General features: G+C 46.5%; 1 protein-coding gene across 1 annotated transcript; it reads right to left on the reverse strand.

Moving 5' to 3' along the window:
* Window positions 1-1,921: 1,921 nt before the first annotated feature.
* Window positions 1,922-12,624, reverse strand: ZFYVE19 (zinc finger FYVE-type containing 19). The gene is made up of 11 exons (XM_080345841.1): window positions 12,425-12,624; window positions 11,798-11,919; window positions 10,276-10,329; window positions 9,568-9,728; window positions 8,175-8,320; window positions 7,178-7,292; window positions 6,400-6,609; window positions 5,803-5,882; window positions 5,014-5,118; window positions 3,469-3,611; window positions 1,922-2,058 (listed from the first exon to the last, which is right to left on the reverse strand). The coding sequence occupies exons 1-11, from the start codon at window positions 12,476-12,478 to the stop codon at window positions 1,992-1,994; spliced, it is 1,257 nt and encodes a 418-aa protein (XP_080201967.1). The 5' UTR covers window positions 12,479-12,624; the 3' UTR covers window positions 1,922-1,991.
* Between the last annotated feature and the right edge of the window lie 885 nt (window positions 12,625-13,509).

A 13,509-nucleotide genomic window follows, 5' to 3' on the forward strand; every position in this document is an offset into this window, starting at 1 on the left:
CAGGGCAGGGCTTACCAGACACAAGCTGCCTAACTGTGCAAGGAGCTCACAGTTCAGTTGTGGCTGATGAAGCATTCAAAATGCTGCACATAACACACCAGCTCATGCTAAGATATTAAAGCACAGCTGTAAAGCAAGAATTAAAAGTGTCTATTAACTGCTTGGAAAAGGCACAGGCTGAAGCCCAAAGGAGTGGATCGGTCTTAGAAGGCATATAAGAACAGGTATTAGCATCTTCTCCTGTACACAAAAAACACAAAAGGATTTAACAGAACTGGGTTGTCTTGCTATCAGACTAATTATTTGGGTCAAATAGCAATGAAAAAGTGTCATTTCTACAATAACACAAAGCCAGAACAGCACTTTGTTTTCATTTTTAAGACTGCAAGCTCCTTAGGCATTAACTCTAGTTAAATCTTGTGTAACACAGGCCTCATTGTGAGCTGTTGCATCAGAACAACTCAGTTTTCCTGTATACCCATCCCAAAGAGACAGGCACTGGTGAAGCAAGGACTGCCAGGAGAAAGAAGATCCCCCGCAATAATCAGGTTTTTCCACCCCTTCCCAACAAAGGGTTTTGATGGCACTGCTGGTTACACTTGCCGTTTTTAGTGTGTTAACCTGCAGTATTACTATTCCACATTGTCTGATACAGGCTTCTGTTGAAAGGCCTGATCCAGTCCAGCATGTCAGCACTAACCCATCTTCAGCAGTAGTTTAATTTCTTTGCTGTGCTCCGACCAGGGCTGGCTGAGGTGCAGCAAATGCTGTTTTGTCAACTCATCTATGGAGGCAGTGACCTCAAGCACAGGGCAGGGCAGAGAGCTGGGAGCGGCAGTGTCAAACCAGACAGGCAAGATTCATTGGAAATTCCCCATCAAAGGCAAATCCTTGTGGGTTTTTTTTGCCATTGGAATTTGTCAACCTTAGACAGCTGCCTTGGAAGACACATTATAGTCCTGGGAAGAGCTCATCCTGATGAGATATTAGAGCCAATTCAGGGCAAGCTTAGTCAGGTCTTTGTAGTGATTCTGGGTGCTTTGGTCACTGGCAAGTGTCACTTGCATCTGGACTGTCTCCAGGGAAGGATATGAGCATATTAAACTGAGGTTCTCTCACAGCCACATAAAGACCATCACACAGGTAAACCCTTTTTTCCCCACCAGGGAACCAAATAATAAACAGAGCCAAACCCCCCTTTCAGACTAATACACAACCCTTTCAGACTAACATGCTGCTCTTACAGCGCACATGGAACCTCAGCACAGCAGATCACAATGCTGTGCACCACTAGCAGATGACCTTTACAAAGAAGCCTTCATTTCGAGCATGTGAGCAACACTGCCCATCAAGGCAGAGCAGCCCTTGCACCTTTTCCAGCCACACCACAGAAACGTTTTTGATGACTTTTTTGAAGACAATTCTACGATCTTTCATTTCCTTCACTAAGCCACTTGACAGTAAGGGGGGCAACACTTTTTAAAGAGCTATCGGGCATTTCCAGGACAGACTTTAACCACAGACTGCTGTGTAATAGTTCTTTATTATGCTTTGAAAGTTCTCATCACACACGTGACCACGACGTAGACAGTTTTATTAGTGCAAAGTGCTTTGCTGCCTGTTGAACCAGCGTGTAAGCTGTTAGCAAAAGCAGGAAGTTATTTATCAGCCAGTCAGTACTGCCTTGAGCACACGTCTTTACAGCTACCCACATCGCCTTACCGTCTGTATTCACAGACTCGGATCCACCTCCTCACATCAAGTCTTCATTTATCCCCAAGCACGCACAGCAAACCCTGCACTTCTCTGGTTGAATTTGTGAGGACAGTCGCATACCCTCCAAGCCTCTCTCAGATTACAACACATCCTTTAAATGTCCAAAACATCACCCGTTTTGGTTTGCAAATCCACTTGGACGCTTCCCATCTGGCCAACTCATCATTTTTCCCATTCTCCATCTCCTTTTCTGCCCATGAAGAGTCTGATCACTCCTACTTGCAAGGAAGATGATAGCGGGAGGTGTGGTGGTCCTTCAGGTCAAACTCATCATGGCCTTCCCTGAGAAGCAAACAAAGTGTGGTCAGAAGTAAATCCCCAGGCAGGGAACTCACCCTTAGACACTGCACCAGATGCCTCCCAGCAGCCCTTAACTAGAAACCTCTTCTGGGAGTTGGCTCTGAGGACCTGACTGGCAGACACAGACTACTTAAGATATTTGCTTGTAACAGAAACCTCTGAGGTGCTTTGTGGAAAGGTCTGCTCATCTTTGCCTGCTGGAATGGGAAATGACAACCGGTTCCTCTCTTTCCCTCTTTAAGAGATTCATGAAACTGGTGGCTCATTTTCAATACCATGTCTGTGATTTCCAAGCACTCTAGCAACTCCCATGATAACAGTCAAAATGACAGTCTGCCTCGTACAACTCTGAAAAATAACTGCTGTGGCTAAAATGCCGTGTATTGGCGGCTGTCTTAACCATGCTCAGCAGCAGGCAGTGTCGAGTAAGACACAAGCCTGTATCCGCAGCACGTAACTAAGACACTCGCTCACCTGCCAGACTGCTGATTCTGCTTTTACTGATGTTTGCTGTCTGATACTTTTGTTTGTTTGTTTTGTTTTAATCACCTAACATTGCCAGTCATATGTTTTCTTACCATTTTCATCTGTTCTTCCCCACTCCATTTCCATCTCTCTACAAAAACATTTCCAGGAAGTGAGAGAATATACAAAAAAGCATCTCTTAGTATCCCAACCAGATTCTTAGCATCCTGCTGTCTAAATGTCATGCAGCACTCATCTGAGAACCCAGCCAACCACCCAATACGTTTGTGATATGAAAAAGAGAAGCCACAGAAGCTGTGAGGAATAGCTTTGTATTCAAAGAAATTAACCCTCTGAACCTGAGACATTCAATGTTTTTGTCAAAAATGGAGCTACAGATGTGTAAAACCAAGACTATAGCTGCTACAAGGCCTGACTGAGAAAAAAAGATTTGCCCATATATATTTGAACAAAGTTTTTTTATATGGTTTAAAACTGCAGAGTCTCAATCTAAGAAAAGCCTACAGAATTTATACTATTTCATCTTTCCTCTTATGGGAATTCAGCTCAGATCATCCATCAATGTCATTAACAAGCCATAGGAGTCACTGAACAATGGTCTCGCTTATCTCATCCCACACAATGCAGCACATCAGCTGCTCCAGAGAACACTCAAGACAATGAGCCCAAACATGCACTGGAGTGGTACACACAGAACATTTCTGCCTAGGACGAGTTCAGTCCCTGAAGCCTGGGATAACTACGGATTGCACAAAGTATTTCCATAATACAGCATTCAGTTCAGATCAGGATTCCTCAAATCTTCCCTTCTTCTGTGCACTTTGCTGCCCAACAGGAACAACAAACAAAAGCAGACAAGCTTACCTGTGACCCACCTCTCAGACCAAGAGGAACTGTGAGACTTACCGAAAACAGCGCTGGCAGTAGAGGTCCCCATCGCAGCCATGGCAGCGCAAAGTGGCATCTTCGTTGCAGATACAACACCATGGTAACTCCTCTTCATCACTGTCATCTGCCCTGGCAAAAACTGTGGTTGCTGGAGTCTGGCTCTAATTCACAAAAAAAACACAGACACAGGATTCAAACCCCAGCAGAGTCAATACGGGACTTTGATTGTAATGCATGATGGCCACAATGACATGTTGATCCTAAGTCTGGGAGGTGAACTTGCCCAGCACTCAAGGATAGGCTCCATATGTATCTAGATTGTTAAATAAAAACCCAAGATACTGTCTATCATTTCCTCATGAGTCTATGTTGCTCAGAAGGTAAACAGGTATTCACCCTCCTTTGGTGTCTTCAACACTATACACCAACGTTGTCCATACTGTGTTAAGGGCACGAAGCTCAGATCTTCTGGCAGGCACCACGGCAATACCAAGTGACTGACAATCCCTGCTACAAAGGCACTTTTGCTGACAGCTGTTATGTGGGAAGGGAAAGAAATGGGGAGGTGGAGAGGGGTGTTTTCTCCCTGATATAGAAAGGAAACTGGAGAACAAAAGAAGTGATTTGCCAAAAGGCCCCTACAATTGATTTGTACCTGAGGACAGGCCAAAAAGATCTTCTGAAATAATAATCTAAAACGTATCAATAAGGTCATCTATTGTCTCTTCCTGCTCTATAGAGAACTCTTGTGGAACTGAACAGCCACACACACACCTGGACACACTGCCTGGGCACTGGCAAAGGCAACTTCCCAACACAGGAATAAGACAGCACTGTCTTTTCCATCAGTAAGCCCAGAAGTACAAGGTGGCACACCTATGAGCTGGATGTCTTCAATAATGCTTACAATTAAATAATTTCTTCCACTGTGGACAGGCGTGTCAGGTGTCTGTGAGTCACAGGTCCATTTAATTCTTGCACATTAGAGAAGGTGTATGTATTTCCATAATAGGCTGGAATCCATTCTGAGCATAGGATATCTTGTTACTGATTCCTTCCTCTGAGGTTATATGAGAACAGTCGATTACTATCTAGAGGTTCTGTTCTGCACATGCTGAAAGCACTGGCAAACCTCCCACTTCTCCTAGCTCAGACTGTACAGTACTAGACAGTGGCCTTCTTGGTCTAATTACATTGGCAAGTTAAAAATTCCTTCTTTTAAATATCTATCTTGCAAGGTCTATGCTACCTTCTCTGGGTTTAGAGGACTCCACCCCATTCAGCAGAAAGCCAGTCTGAAAAGAAATGCATTCTAGGGAGCAATTCCTTTCAAAAAAGTACAAGGATGATTCGCAGCTGTGCTCAGGGCCGGGTCAGCCCTGCAGAAGACACTTGGCTTGCCTGCTCTGCAGAATCTGGTTGAGTTTTTTGTTTGTTTTGGTTTTGATTTTTTTTTTTTTCCCTTCATCAAGCCTAGGATACAACAAACGTTTTCTGCAGATCTGTACTCTCCTAAAGACCCCAGAACATGTCATTTCAAGAGATCTTGATCAGATCACTGACCTTTTGCTTTGCTTTCTTATGCAGGTTCTGTTGCAAGGGTTGGGTGGTCTGATCAGGAGGAATGTTGAATCCACTTGCTTCATCCAGGGCTGCTTCCTCTGTGAGCTGGTAACAACAGTAAGCAATAAGCGTCTTGTTTCAAATACAGTTGGGAGTCCCATTCCAGGCTCTAAACCTCCCATGCAGTGATAGATAAGTCTGAATCTATCTGCTGTTATCTAGACAAGTGTGAGCTTGCTCTGTCTGCACTCTGAACACTGTGTGTACATCATGATCAGTCAGAGCAGCAGCAGTGGCTTTCAGCTAACACACACTGCTTTGCAGCGCAGCTATCAGCAGACCCTCAACATCATGCTAATCATGTGTGTGGGGTCTGTAACCAGGCAGAAACTTGAGCACAGAAAGCCCGTGTCTGCCTGCAAGACAATTCATAGACGTTTCTGAGACGAATCTAGGCATAAGCTGCGCTGAACAGCACACATATCATCCATGTTCTAGCTGGGTGGGGAAATGATGAAACAAGAAGCAACGAAACAGAGTGGGGCTGGAAAGGAGACACCACAAGAGCCACCAAGCGTGAATTAGAAAGACCAAGTGACAGACTAGAAGTGATCTCAGTTGCTTGTAGCTGAATGACCCATGGGAGCTAGGACTGCAAAAGCACTAGGAGGGGAAGGAATGAACCTTGGCCCAGGAAGAGAAACACATCCTTTGCACACTCACTGGGTAACATACACACCGGGAACAACTGAGAAAATGACAAACAAGGCCACAGCTGCCACTTCTGACCTGCTTTAGCACCCTGCGAATAGCTTCCTCCTCAGCCACTTCCTCGTCGCTGTCAGGGAGCTTATAGGTTTCCAGTGAAACTGCAGGAGTAAGAGACAGGAGACTGTGACCCACCCCTGCCTCAAACCTTAGGCCCACTGATGTGCCAGAGACAATCTTTTGTGATGTGAACGGGTTTTGGCATTATGGCTCCAGCACAGACAGATCCTTTTCAGACAGGGACTCCTCAAAATGGCCATTACTGTTTGTTTTTAATATTGCAAGAGGGATGGGAAAAAAGTCCCCATCAAAACCAGAGCTCTGCTTTTAAAGGCTTTGTTACCGTCACCAGAGGGTAATAATTCTAGCAAATTATCTCAAAGAAGGGTGCAAGACAAAGCAGTCTGACCTTACAGCTCCAGCCTTTACTCCCAACTAAGATATCTCATGCTGACTTCATGATGAACCAACATGTACAGCTTCATAGACAGAACCAAATCTCAGTCTGTTGCTTGCAGAACAGAGGAATTAAATGGATAAACACCTCTCAGAAAACAAATAATTCTGTCACAGGAACTTGCTTCCTCTCTTGGCACTGTATTCTCATCTGCTACTCACCTTTCTCTGGGTCCTCGCCTTTGAGTGCTGCCAGTCTCTTGGCAAGTTGCAGGATCTTTTCCTGCCTAGTGTTCTCTTCCCGCAGCTCAGCAGCAGCTTCTGCCAGAAGTTTATTCTTCTCCTCCTCTAGCTGTTTTGAGTCCAGATTTGCAGGGCAAACACAATCTTCACTGTCCCGATTGAGATCATTCAGACTTTGGCTACTAACAGCTGCAAACAGACACAGAGAAGATGGTGGTGACTCAGCAGCCATGTTCCTTGGGCACAGACAACACTACTGCAGCAATGGTACAAGAGCAGCTTGCTGCTCTCCATTAATCTGGGCAATAAAGGGAGAGGCAAACTGCAGTAGGATTCACACTGTACATGAAGAGAAGAAAGTGAACTAATCTGTGGTTTGCAGTGAGATTACAGAGAAAGCACTGCAGCTAGGAAGATAACAGTATCCCAGATTCAGATGGTTTGTAACAGAGCACAGGTGTCTTAGGAGTAGCAACAGCTCCTCCCCAGGGAACGGTTGCCTTGGGGAAACAGAGGGGAACAATCTGAATAATACAACCCTGAGAAGGAGGAAACATCTCCCAAGCAAAGACAATGAGACCCAGTATGGAGTCAGATGGCTGCTCTTGGTCTACTTGTGTAAAAAAGGACATAGGTCATAAGGACAAACTGGACATGCAGCTCACCTGTAAGCCAGATAGGGAGGCACATATTCCCTTCTCACTATAGCACATACATTATTAGACAGAAACAGGTCTTTGGGAGCCAAAATAGATACCTTGAGGCTGGACTCTTGGTCTGTAATGCTCATCAATGGCAACTTCCTCTGACAGTTGAGTTAAGAGGTCATCTGTCTGCTGGACCAGACTTCTGGTATCAGGAGGCTGGTGTATCTAAGAAACAAGGAGGGCATGGGAAAAGGCAAATGAGAGGAAAGTGGCACACGCAATCAAAGGAAAAGTGGGGTAACCAAGATCACCTAGGTGGGAGCAGCATAAAAACACGCATCCACTGATCTTGAGAGCCTCACCTTACAATCGTGTGGTGTAAGTCTTTCTGGGCTTCATTCTCAGAGCTGTGGAATGCGCACAACTCTAAAAGCAGTCACTCAAACAAAGCAAAGTGGTACTGAATGTATAGGAGTACCTGCTGCTGGCTCCCAGCCCCAGCTCTGCCACTACCATCAATGTAAACAGAGTGCCACTCTCAACAGTGCCAGCCAGCAGCCCCACCATGGCCTGTGGTAACAGCCGGGTGTGCAGCACTGCTGAAAAAGGAGCAACCATTTCTCAGGGACATGATCATTCATATGGGCTTTGAAGGCATATATTCAACTCATTCCACTTCAATCACCAACAACTCTGTGCTTCCATTTCTGGAATAATTAACAGGATTTTGCCCAGCTGGGATGCAGTAAGAACTACAGTTAGAATGTGAGGCTGGTAAGACCCAAACACAAACAACTCTGAAAAAATATCAGACCCCTTAAGCACCCAAAGGGGTTGAGAGCAAAGAAATTTGGCATCTATTGCTAAAAATAAAGACATGAACTACAGCTGACATAAAGGAACATACAGCATTCAAATGGAAGTAGTGAACTGCTAGAGGCTGGCCATTTGCTTCTGGAGCAACGACATAAATGGGAAATGGAGATATCTGAAGGGAGACACTTGCACACAGAAAAGCTGAAGAAGGAAGAACAGCTAACATGCTGGGACACTAGTTACTGTGTCAGCTCAGAATACATTGCTGGCTAGAATGCTGAGGGAGCTTACAGGTCTGGGAGCCTGGGAAGGAGGATCTCTCCCCTGCAGGACAGCCAACCGGTCCTCCATTTCCTGCGTGGATGGAACAGGTCCCCAGCAGTCCTCCTTCAGGGCAGCCAGCCTCGCTTCAATCTCAGCCTGAGTGGGGATGGACTCTGCAATTCCGAATAACACAAGGGAGGAGATTATTCTGTTATGGAAACAAAAGCTTTTTTTTTTTTTTTTTTTTTAAACTGTATTTCTTTCTGAAATCAGATTCTGAAAACCTGAGCAAAAACCTCCCTCAGCCCCTGACATGAATGAGGGGTCACACTGCAGTGACTCAGAGATGAGCCTAATGCTAACTGCTGTCCTCTTCTTCCAAGTCCTTGCCTCCTCCACAGTTTACCTCCTAGTTATTAGGTCAGTATTAGGGTAATGTCATTTGGCAATCTCAGCTGACTCGGGATACTAGAGACAGGTAGAAAAATCAGTGTCATTTAGGCAGTACCATCCATTGCTCCCACGTCTCTTAACGTAATCCTAGGCACATCAGACAGAAATCCCCCCCTGCCACATAACAGGACAAAAGGAAATGGTCTTAAGTTGTGACGGGAGGTTTAGACTGGGTATTAGGAAAAATTTCTTCACTGAACAGATTATCAAGCATTGGAATAGGCTGAACAGGGAAGTCACTGGGTCACCATCCGTGAAGGTATTTAAAAAACGTGTAGATGTGGCACATAGGGACATGGTTTACTGGTGGACTTGGCAGCGTTAGGTTTAAGGTTGGATTTGATGACCTTAAGGGTCCTTCCAACCTAAATGATTCTGTGATAATCAGGTAGCCATTTTGCAGTGTGTTCTTTCCCTTTTAGAGATCACATATAACTTCTTAAACTGTTTATTCTCCCATAAGCACCACAAGCCTGTCAAAGAACCTGACAGCTGTGGACTGGGATAAGAGTCCTTTTTCTCCTCTGTGAGGCAAGGCTGGTAAGAACATGATCCCACAGAGACTGGCACTGCTGTTGTCCAGGACAATGACTCACAGGAAACCACCTGCAAAATAGTTTGGCCAAAGACCCTAATTTCATTCCGCTCCTGTTGGGCTTGACACAGGCTCTTACCCCAAACAATGGAAAATGCGAAAGTGATTTTAGAGGTAAGACATGGCCCCAAAATTGAGATGCAGTTTCAAGGGAAACCCCAAGAAGCAAAAAAAGAAACTGGAACATTAAATATCACTGTAGAATCTGGCCATTGTGGCAGCAGAACATAGATACTCTGTCCAATTTTAACCCTTCAGTTCCCTAAAAAGACAGGGTCTGAAAGCCCAGCACCTCCCTCACCCTCCACATTTCATATTTCCCAAGTAGCAGCGTTCCCACCCAAAGTATCTCCGGTATCCTCCAAAACTCACTTGGTTTCCTTTCCTCCCTGAGTCTCTCTAGTCTCTCTGCAATAGCTCGGTCCTCTTTTGAGAGCCTCTGGTACCCAGAGCCTGCTCGACCTGGGGGTTTTGCAGCTCCCTTCTGTTGTTCTCTCAGCTGGTTTTGCTTGGCCTCAAAAGCTGCCACACGCCTGTGACAAGGACAAAAAAAAAAAAAGACATGGCAACTGAGCACAGGGGTTTAAACCCTGAGATACAAAACATCCTCTGTGAACCCAATAGACAGCTTGAACAATGCTGGTGTAAAACAGAAACCACTCCCTCCTGTACCAGGCTCTCTGATATGGGGACATTGAGAGGTACTCACAATGAGGTACTTCCAAGAGTAAGGAAAACCTTTGCTCATAGGAGCAGTACACCTGGCACTATTTCCAAGGAGACAAGGAATTTTTCCCCACCAGGCTCCTGTTTCCAAGCCAGCCCAAATCAGTCACAGATAAATGTACACAGGTGGCTGTCTGGGAGTCTATTCAGAAGAGCACACTCCCCCACCCCCAAAAGAAACAAATGAAAAATCAGAACAATGAAACAAAAGCCCCATCCTTAATCTAATTCTGAACAAACAAATACTGACATTACAACCCCCACTTCTGCTGGTGTCTATAGGGGAGGAGCAGCAAGGGCCTGGAAGGCTCCCCTGCGGCAGAAACAACCATCTGATTGGCAAGCGCAACTCACTTTTTGTAGTTTTCTGGTGGTGACCATTTTGCTGAATTGCTTTGAGATCCCTCTCTGGAAGAAAAAAACCCAATTTCTCTGAACTCAAGATACTGGCAGTGCTTCAACCATCTGGTCTCTCAACTCAAGAGGAACCAGTACACGTTTCTTGACCTCCTGGTACAGCCCCTTTCATAACCTCATTAATGTGGAGAGCGATCAGCTTATGGAAGGGATTAAAGTAATATAGCTGCCTGGGACAGCAGGGAACTTCATTTCTAGCCCTTTGGTGCATTTTTTTTGCATCTGTACAAAATGTGATCTAATATGGGCACCAGTGACCCAGAGGAGGAGGGGCTGAACCACCCTTGCCTCCCACAGCCTGCACCTCCCAGTTCAGAGAGCAGACAGAGAGTAGTTAGGTACAACTCCCACTGCAATTAGCTTCCATGCAGCAGGACACTCTGAAAGGAGCCGTAGCATGCAACAAGCACAGAATTATACAACGCGTAAGCTAAACAAAATGTTACAAACATATTTATATAACCACCAGTATCATAACACCACCTAGCACACATGTGCACTGCACTCCACAACCACATCTTGTGTAACTGTCTTCTACTTTGTTATATTCAGGCTGAGCTGGTAAACTACGCACTTACGTAATGTAGTTAGAATATTTTGTTCTTAGAAGTCATAGCTACAAACACATCTGTGCTGTGCTAAGGCCTGAATAGCAACAAATGAATGCAACGCTATTGGACCGCTTTCCAGTTCTAAGGTTTGTTTTGAAAGCTATTTGCATGAAGAGCAAAAATATATGCAGCTTTATGCAGCTGCAGCCTATATGTATTACCTACCTGCTATCCAGACAGGGAGGACTTTTTTTCTGCTGTTACTCTATAGTACTGATACTAAACAGATGAGATAAAACCAAACAAGGAGAAAGGCTGCCTTGTTTTCTTAATGGCTTTGGCCTTATAAAGGAAAATCAGAAAATTTAAAAACTGAAAGACTGAATGATGTATTTTCACCATTGATAGCTCACAGTCAATTTGCAGGTTATATTTGCAAATACTGTTTTTTCTTTTAAAAGCAAGCCAATTTTAGGCTATGAAATTGTACCTCTTTAGGCTACACACAGCAGAGATCTCCCAACAATGAGGATTTGTGTCACTGCTTGCCCACAGAGGTAATGACACTTGGAACATCTTATTGTCACGCTGTTCAACTACAACACCTCAGAAAATACTGCCCGTGCTTTCAAAGGGGTGTAGATTTCTGGGCAAAAACATGGTGGTGCTTAACCTGGTCTCCTATAGCCAAGGTATCCTCAAGCATTCAGTGTCCATCTGTGAAGATTTAAACAAACCTCCTCCTTTCAGACTACTCTGTGACCACAGAGAACAGCCTCACAAATCCTGATTCCTGTCTTTGGACTGCACAGCGCTCACACAAAAACCTGCAACACAACATGGGGGCACACAAAATGAAGAAACAAAGCGGGATGCTGCCTTTGGGTGAAGAAACACTCTCACCTTACCCAGTTAGTTTTCCGTGACACTGCTTGCACACCTTCTGCTGAGCGCTTCCACAGCGGGGAACAACAGCGCTGAAGCTGAGGCAGCCCGAGCAGAACGACCGTCCGCAGCTCCTGCACCCACACTGCGGAGACACAAGCGAGGGGCAGGACAGGGCTTCACCACCCAGGCCCCACACTCACGGCTGCTCTGGTCGTGTGGGAGCAATGCCCGTGCCCAGGGGCACTAACAGCAGTGCCAGGGTTGTGCTGGTTCTTAGAACTGTACCACTGCCTGCTGCTGGAGATACAGAAGCTCTCAGGAGCCTTTGAGCAGCAACACATTGCTGCTGGAAGCAGTGACACCATTTCATTTCATAGTATAATGAAGTGTGTGTGTGGGAATTCTCTTAGACAATGACCGAATATTGGATCAGAGGGATGACATCCAAGGACTTTTTTCTTTTTTCAGTAAACATATATACTTGAAGACATATTGAGACCAGGCACCAGGAGGACTCACAGGGCACGGAAGGACAACAGGCCACGCCGCTGGCCGGGCAGCGTGTCCCCGGTTCCCCTCTCAGACCCTCGCACTGCGGGGAGGCACCCGCGGGCCGGCCGGTCCGGGCCCCCCTCCGCCGGACTTGCCTCTTTCTTGAAGACAGAGAACTTGGACGCACATCCATAGCACCGGTGATCCATGGTGCTACCGGAGGCGCGGCCGCCGCCCTGCCCGGCGCTCAGACCCCGCAATGCCCAGCTCCGCAGTGCCCCCTCAGCTCCTCCAGCTGCCGCAGACCCGCGGCACGGCCGCCAGCCGGGACTATCAGTGCGGGGAGCCCGCGGCACCGCCCTCCACCCCCCCACGCAGCCTGACGGGAGTTGTAGTCCTTTGAGCGGCCCTCCCCGCCTCCAGCCGCCGGGCCGCTCTCCAGGGTAAACTACACTGCCCAGGGTTCCGCACGGCTCCCCGGGCAGCCGGGAGCCGCCTGTCGCTGCCCGGCACGCTAACACATCCGGCTCTGCCGCACGATGCAGTGTGGTACCTGTAGTCTGGTGGCCGCAGCGCGGCTGTCCGGGGGTGCTTGTTAGCAGAAAAGCGTGCTCTCTAGTCCTGACAGCGCTGCACTCAAGTTACTGGTTTTTAACTTAAACCTGTGATGAGATCCTGGTTCAGAAGAGCATGAAATTATTACAAGGGGGGTGGTTAGTAGATCGAGAGAGGTCTTCCTTCCCCTCTACTCCGCCCTGGTGAGACCACATCTGGAATATTGTGTCCAGTTCCGGGCCCCTCAGTTCAAGAAGGACAGGGAACTGCTGGAGAGGGTCCAGCGCAGGGCAACAAAGATGATTAAGGGAGTGGAGCATCTCCCTTATGAAGAAAGGCTGAGGGAGCTGGGTCTCTTTAGTTTGGAGAAGAGGAGACTGAGGGGTGGCCTTATTAATGTTTACAAATATATAAAGGGTGAGTGCCATGAGGATGGAGCCAGGCTCTTCTAAGTGGCAAACAATGATAGGACAAGGGGTAATGGGATCAAGCTGGAACACAAGAGGTTCCACTTAAATTTGAGAAGAAACTTCTCCTCAGTGAGGGTGACAGACACTGGAACAGGCTGCCCAGAGAGGTTGTGGAGTCTCCTTCTCTGGAGACATTCAAAACCCACCTGGACATGTTCCTGTGCGACCTCACCTAGGCATTCCTGCTCCAGCAGGGGGATTGGACTAGATGATCT

This window comes from Nesoenas mayeri, assembly GCF_963082525.1.
Source record: "Nesoenas mayeri genome assembly, chromosome: 5".
NCBI lineage: Eukaryota > Metazoa > Chordata > Aves > Columbiformes > Columbidae > Nesoenas > Nesoenas mayeri.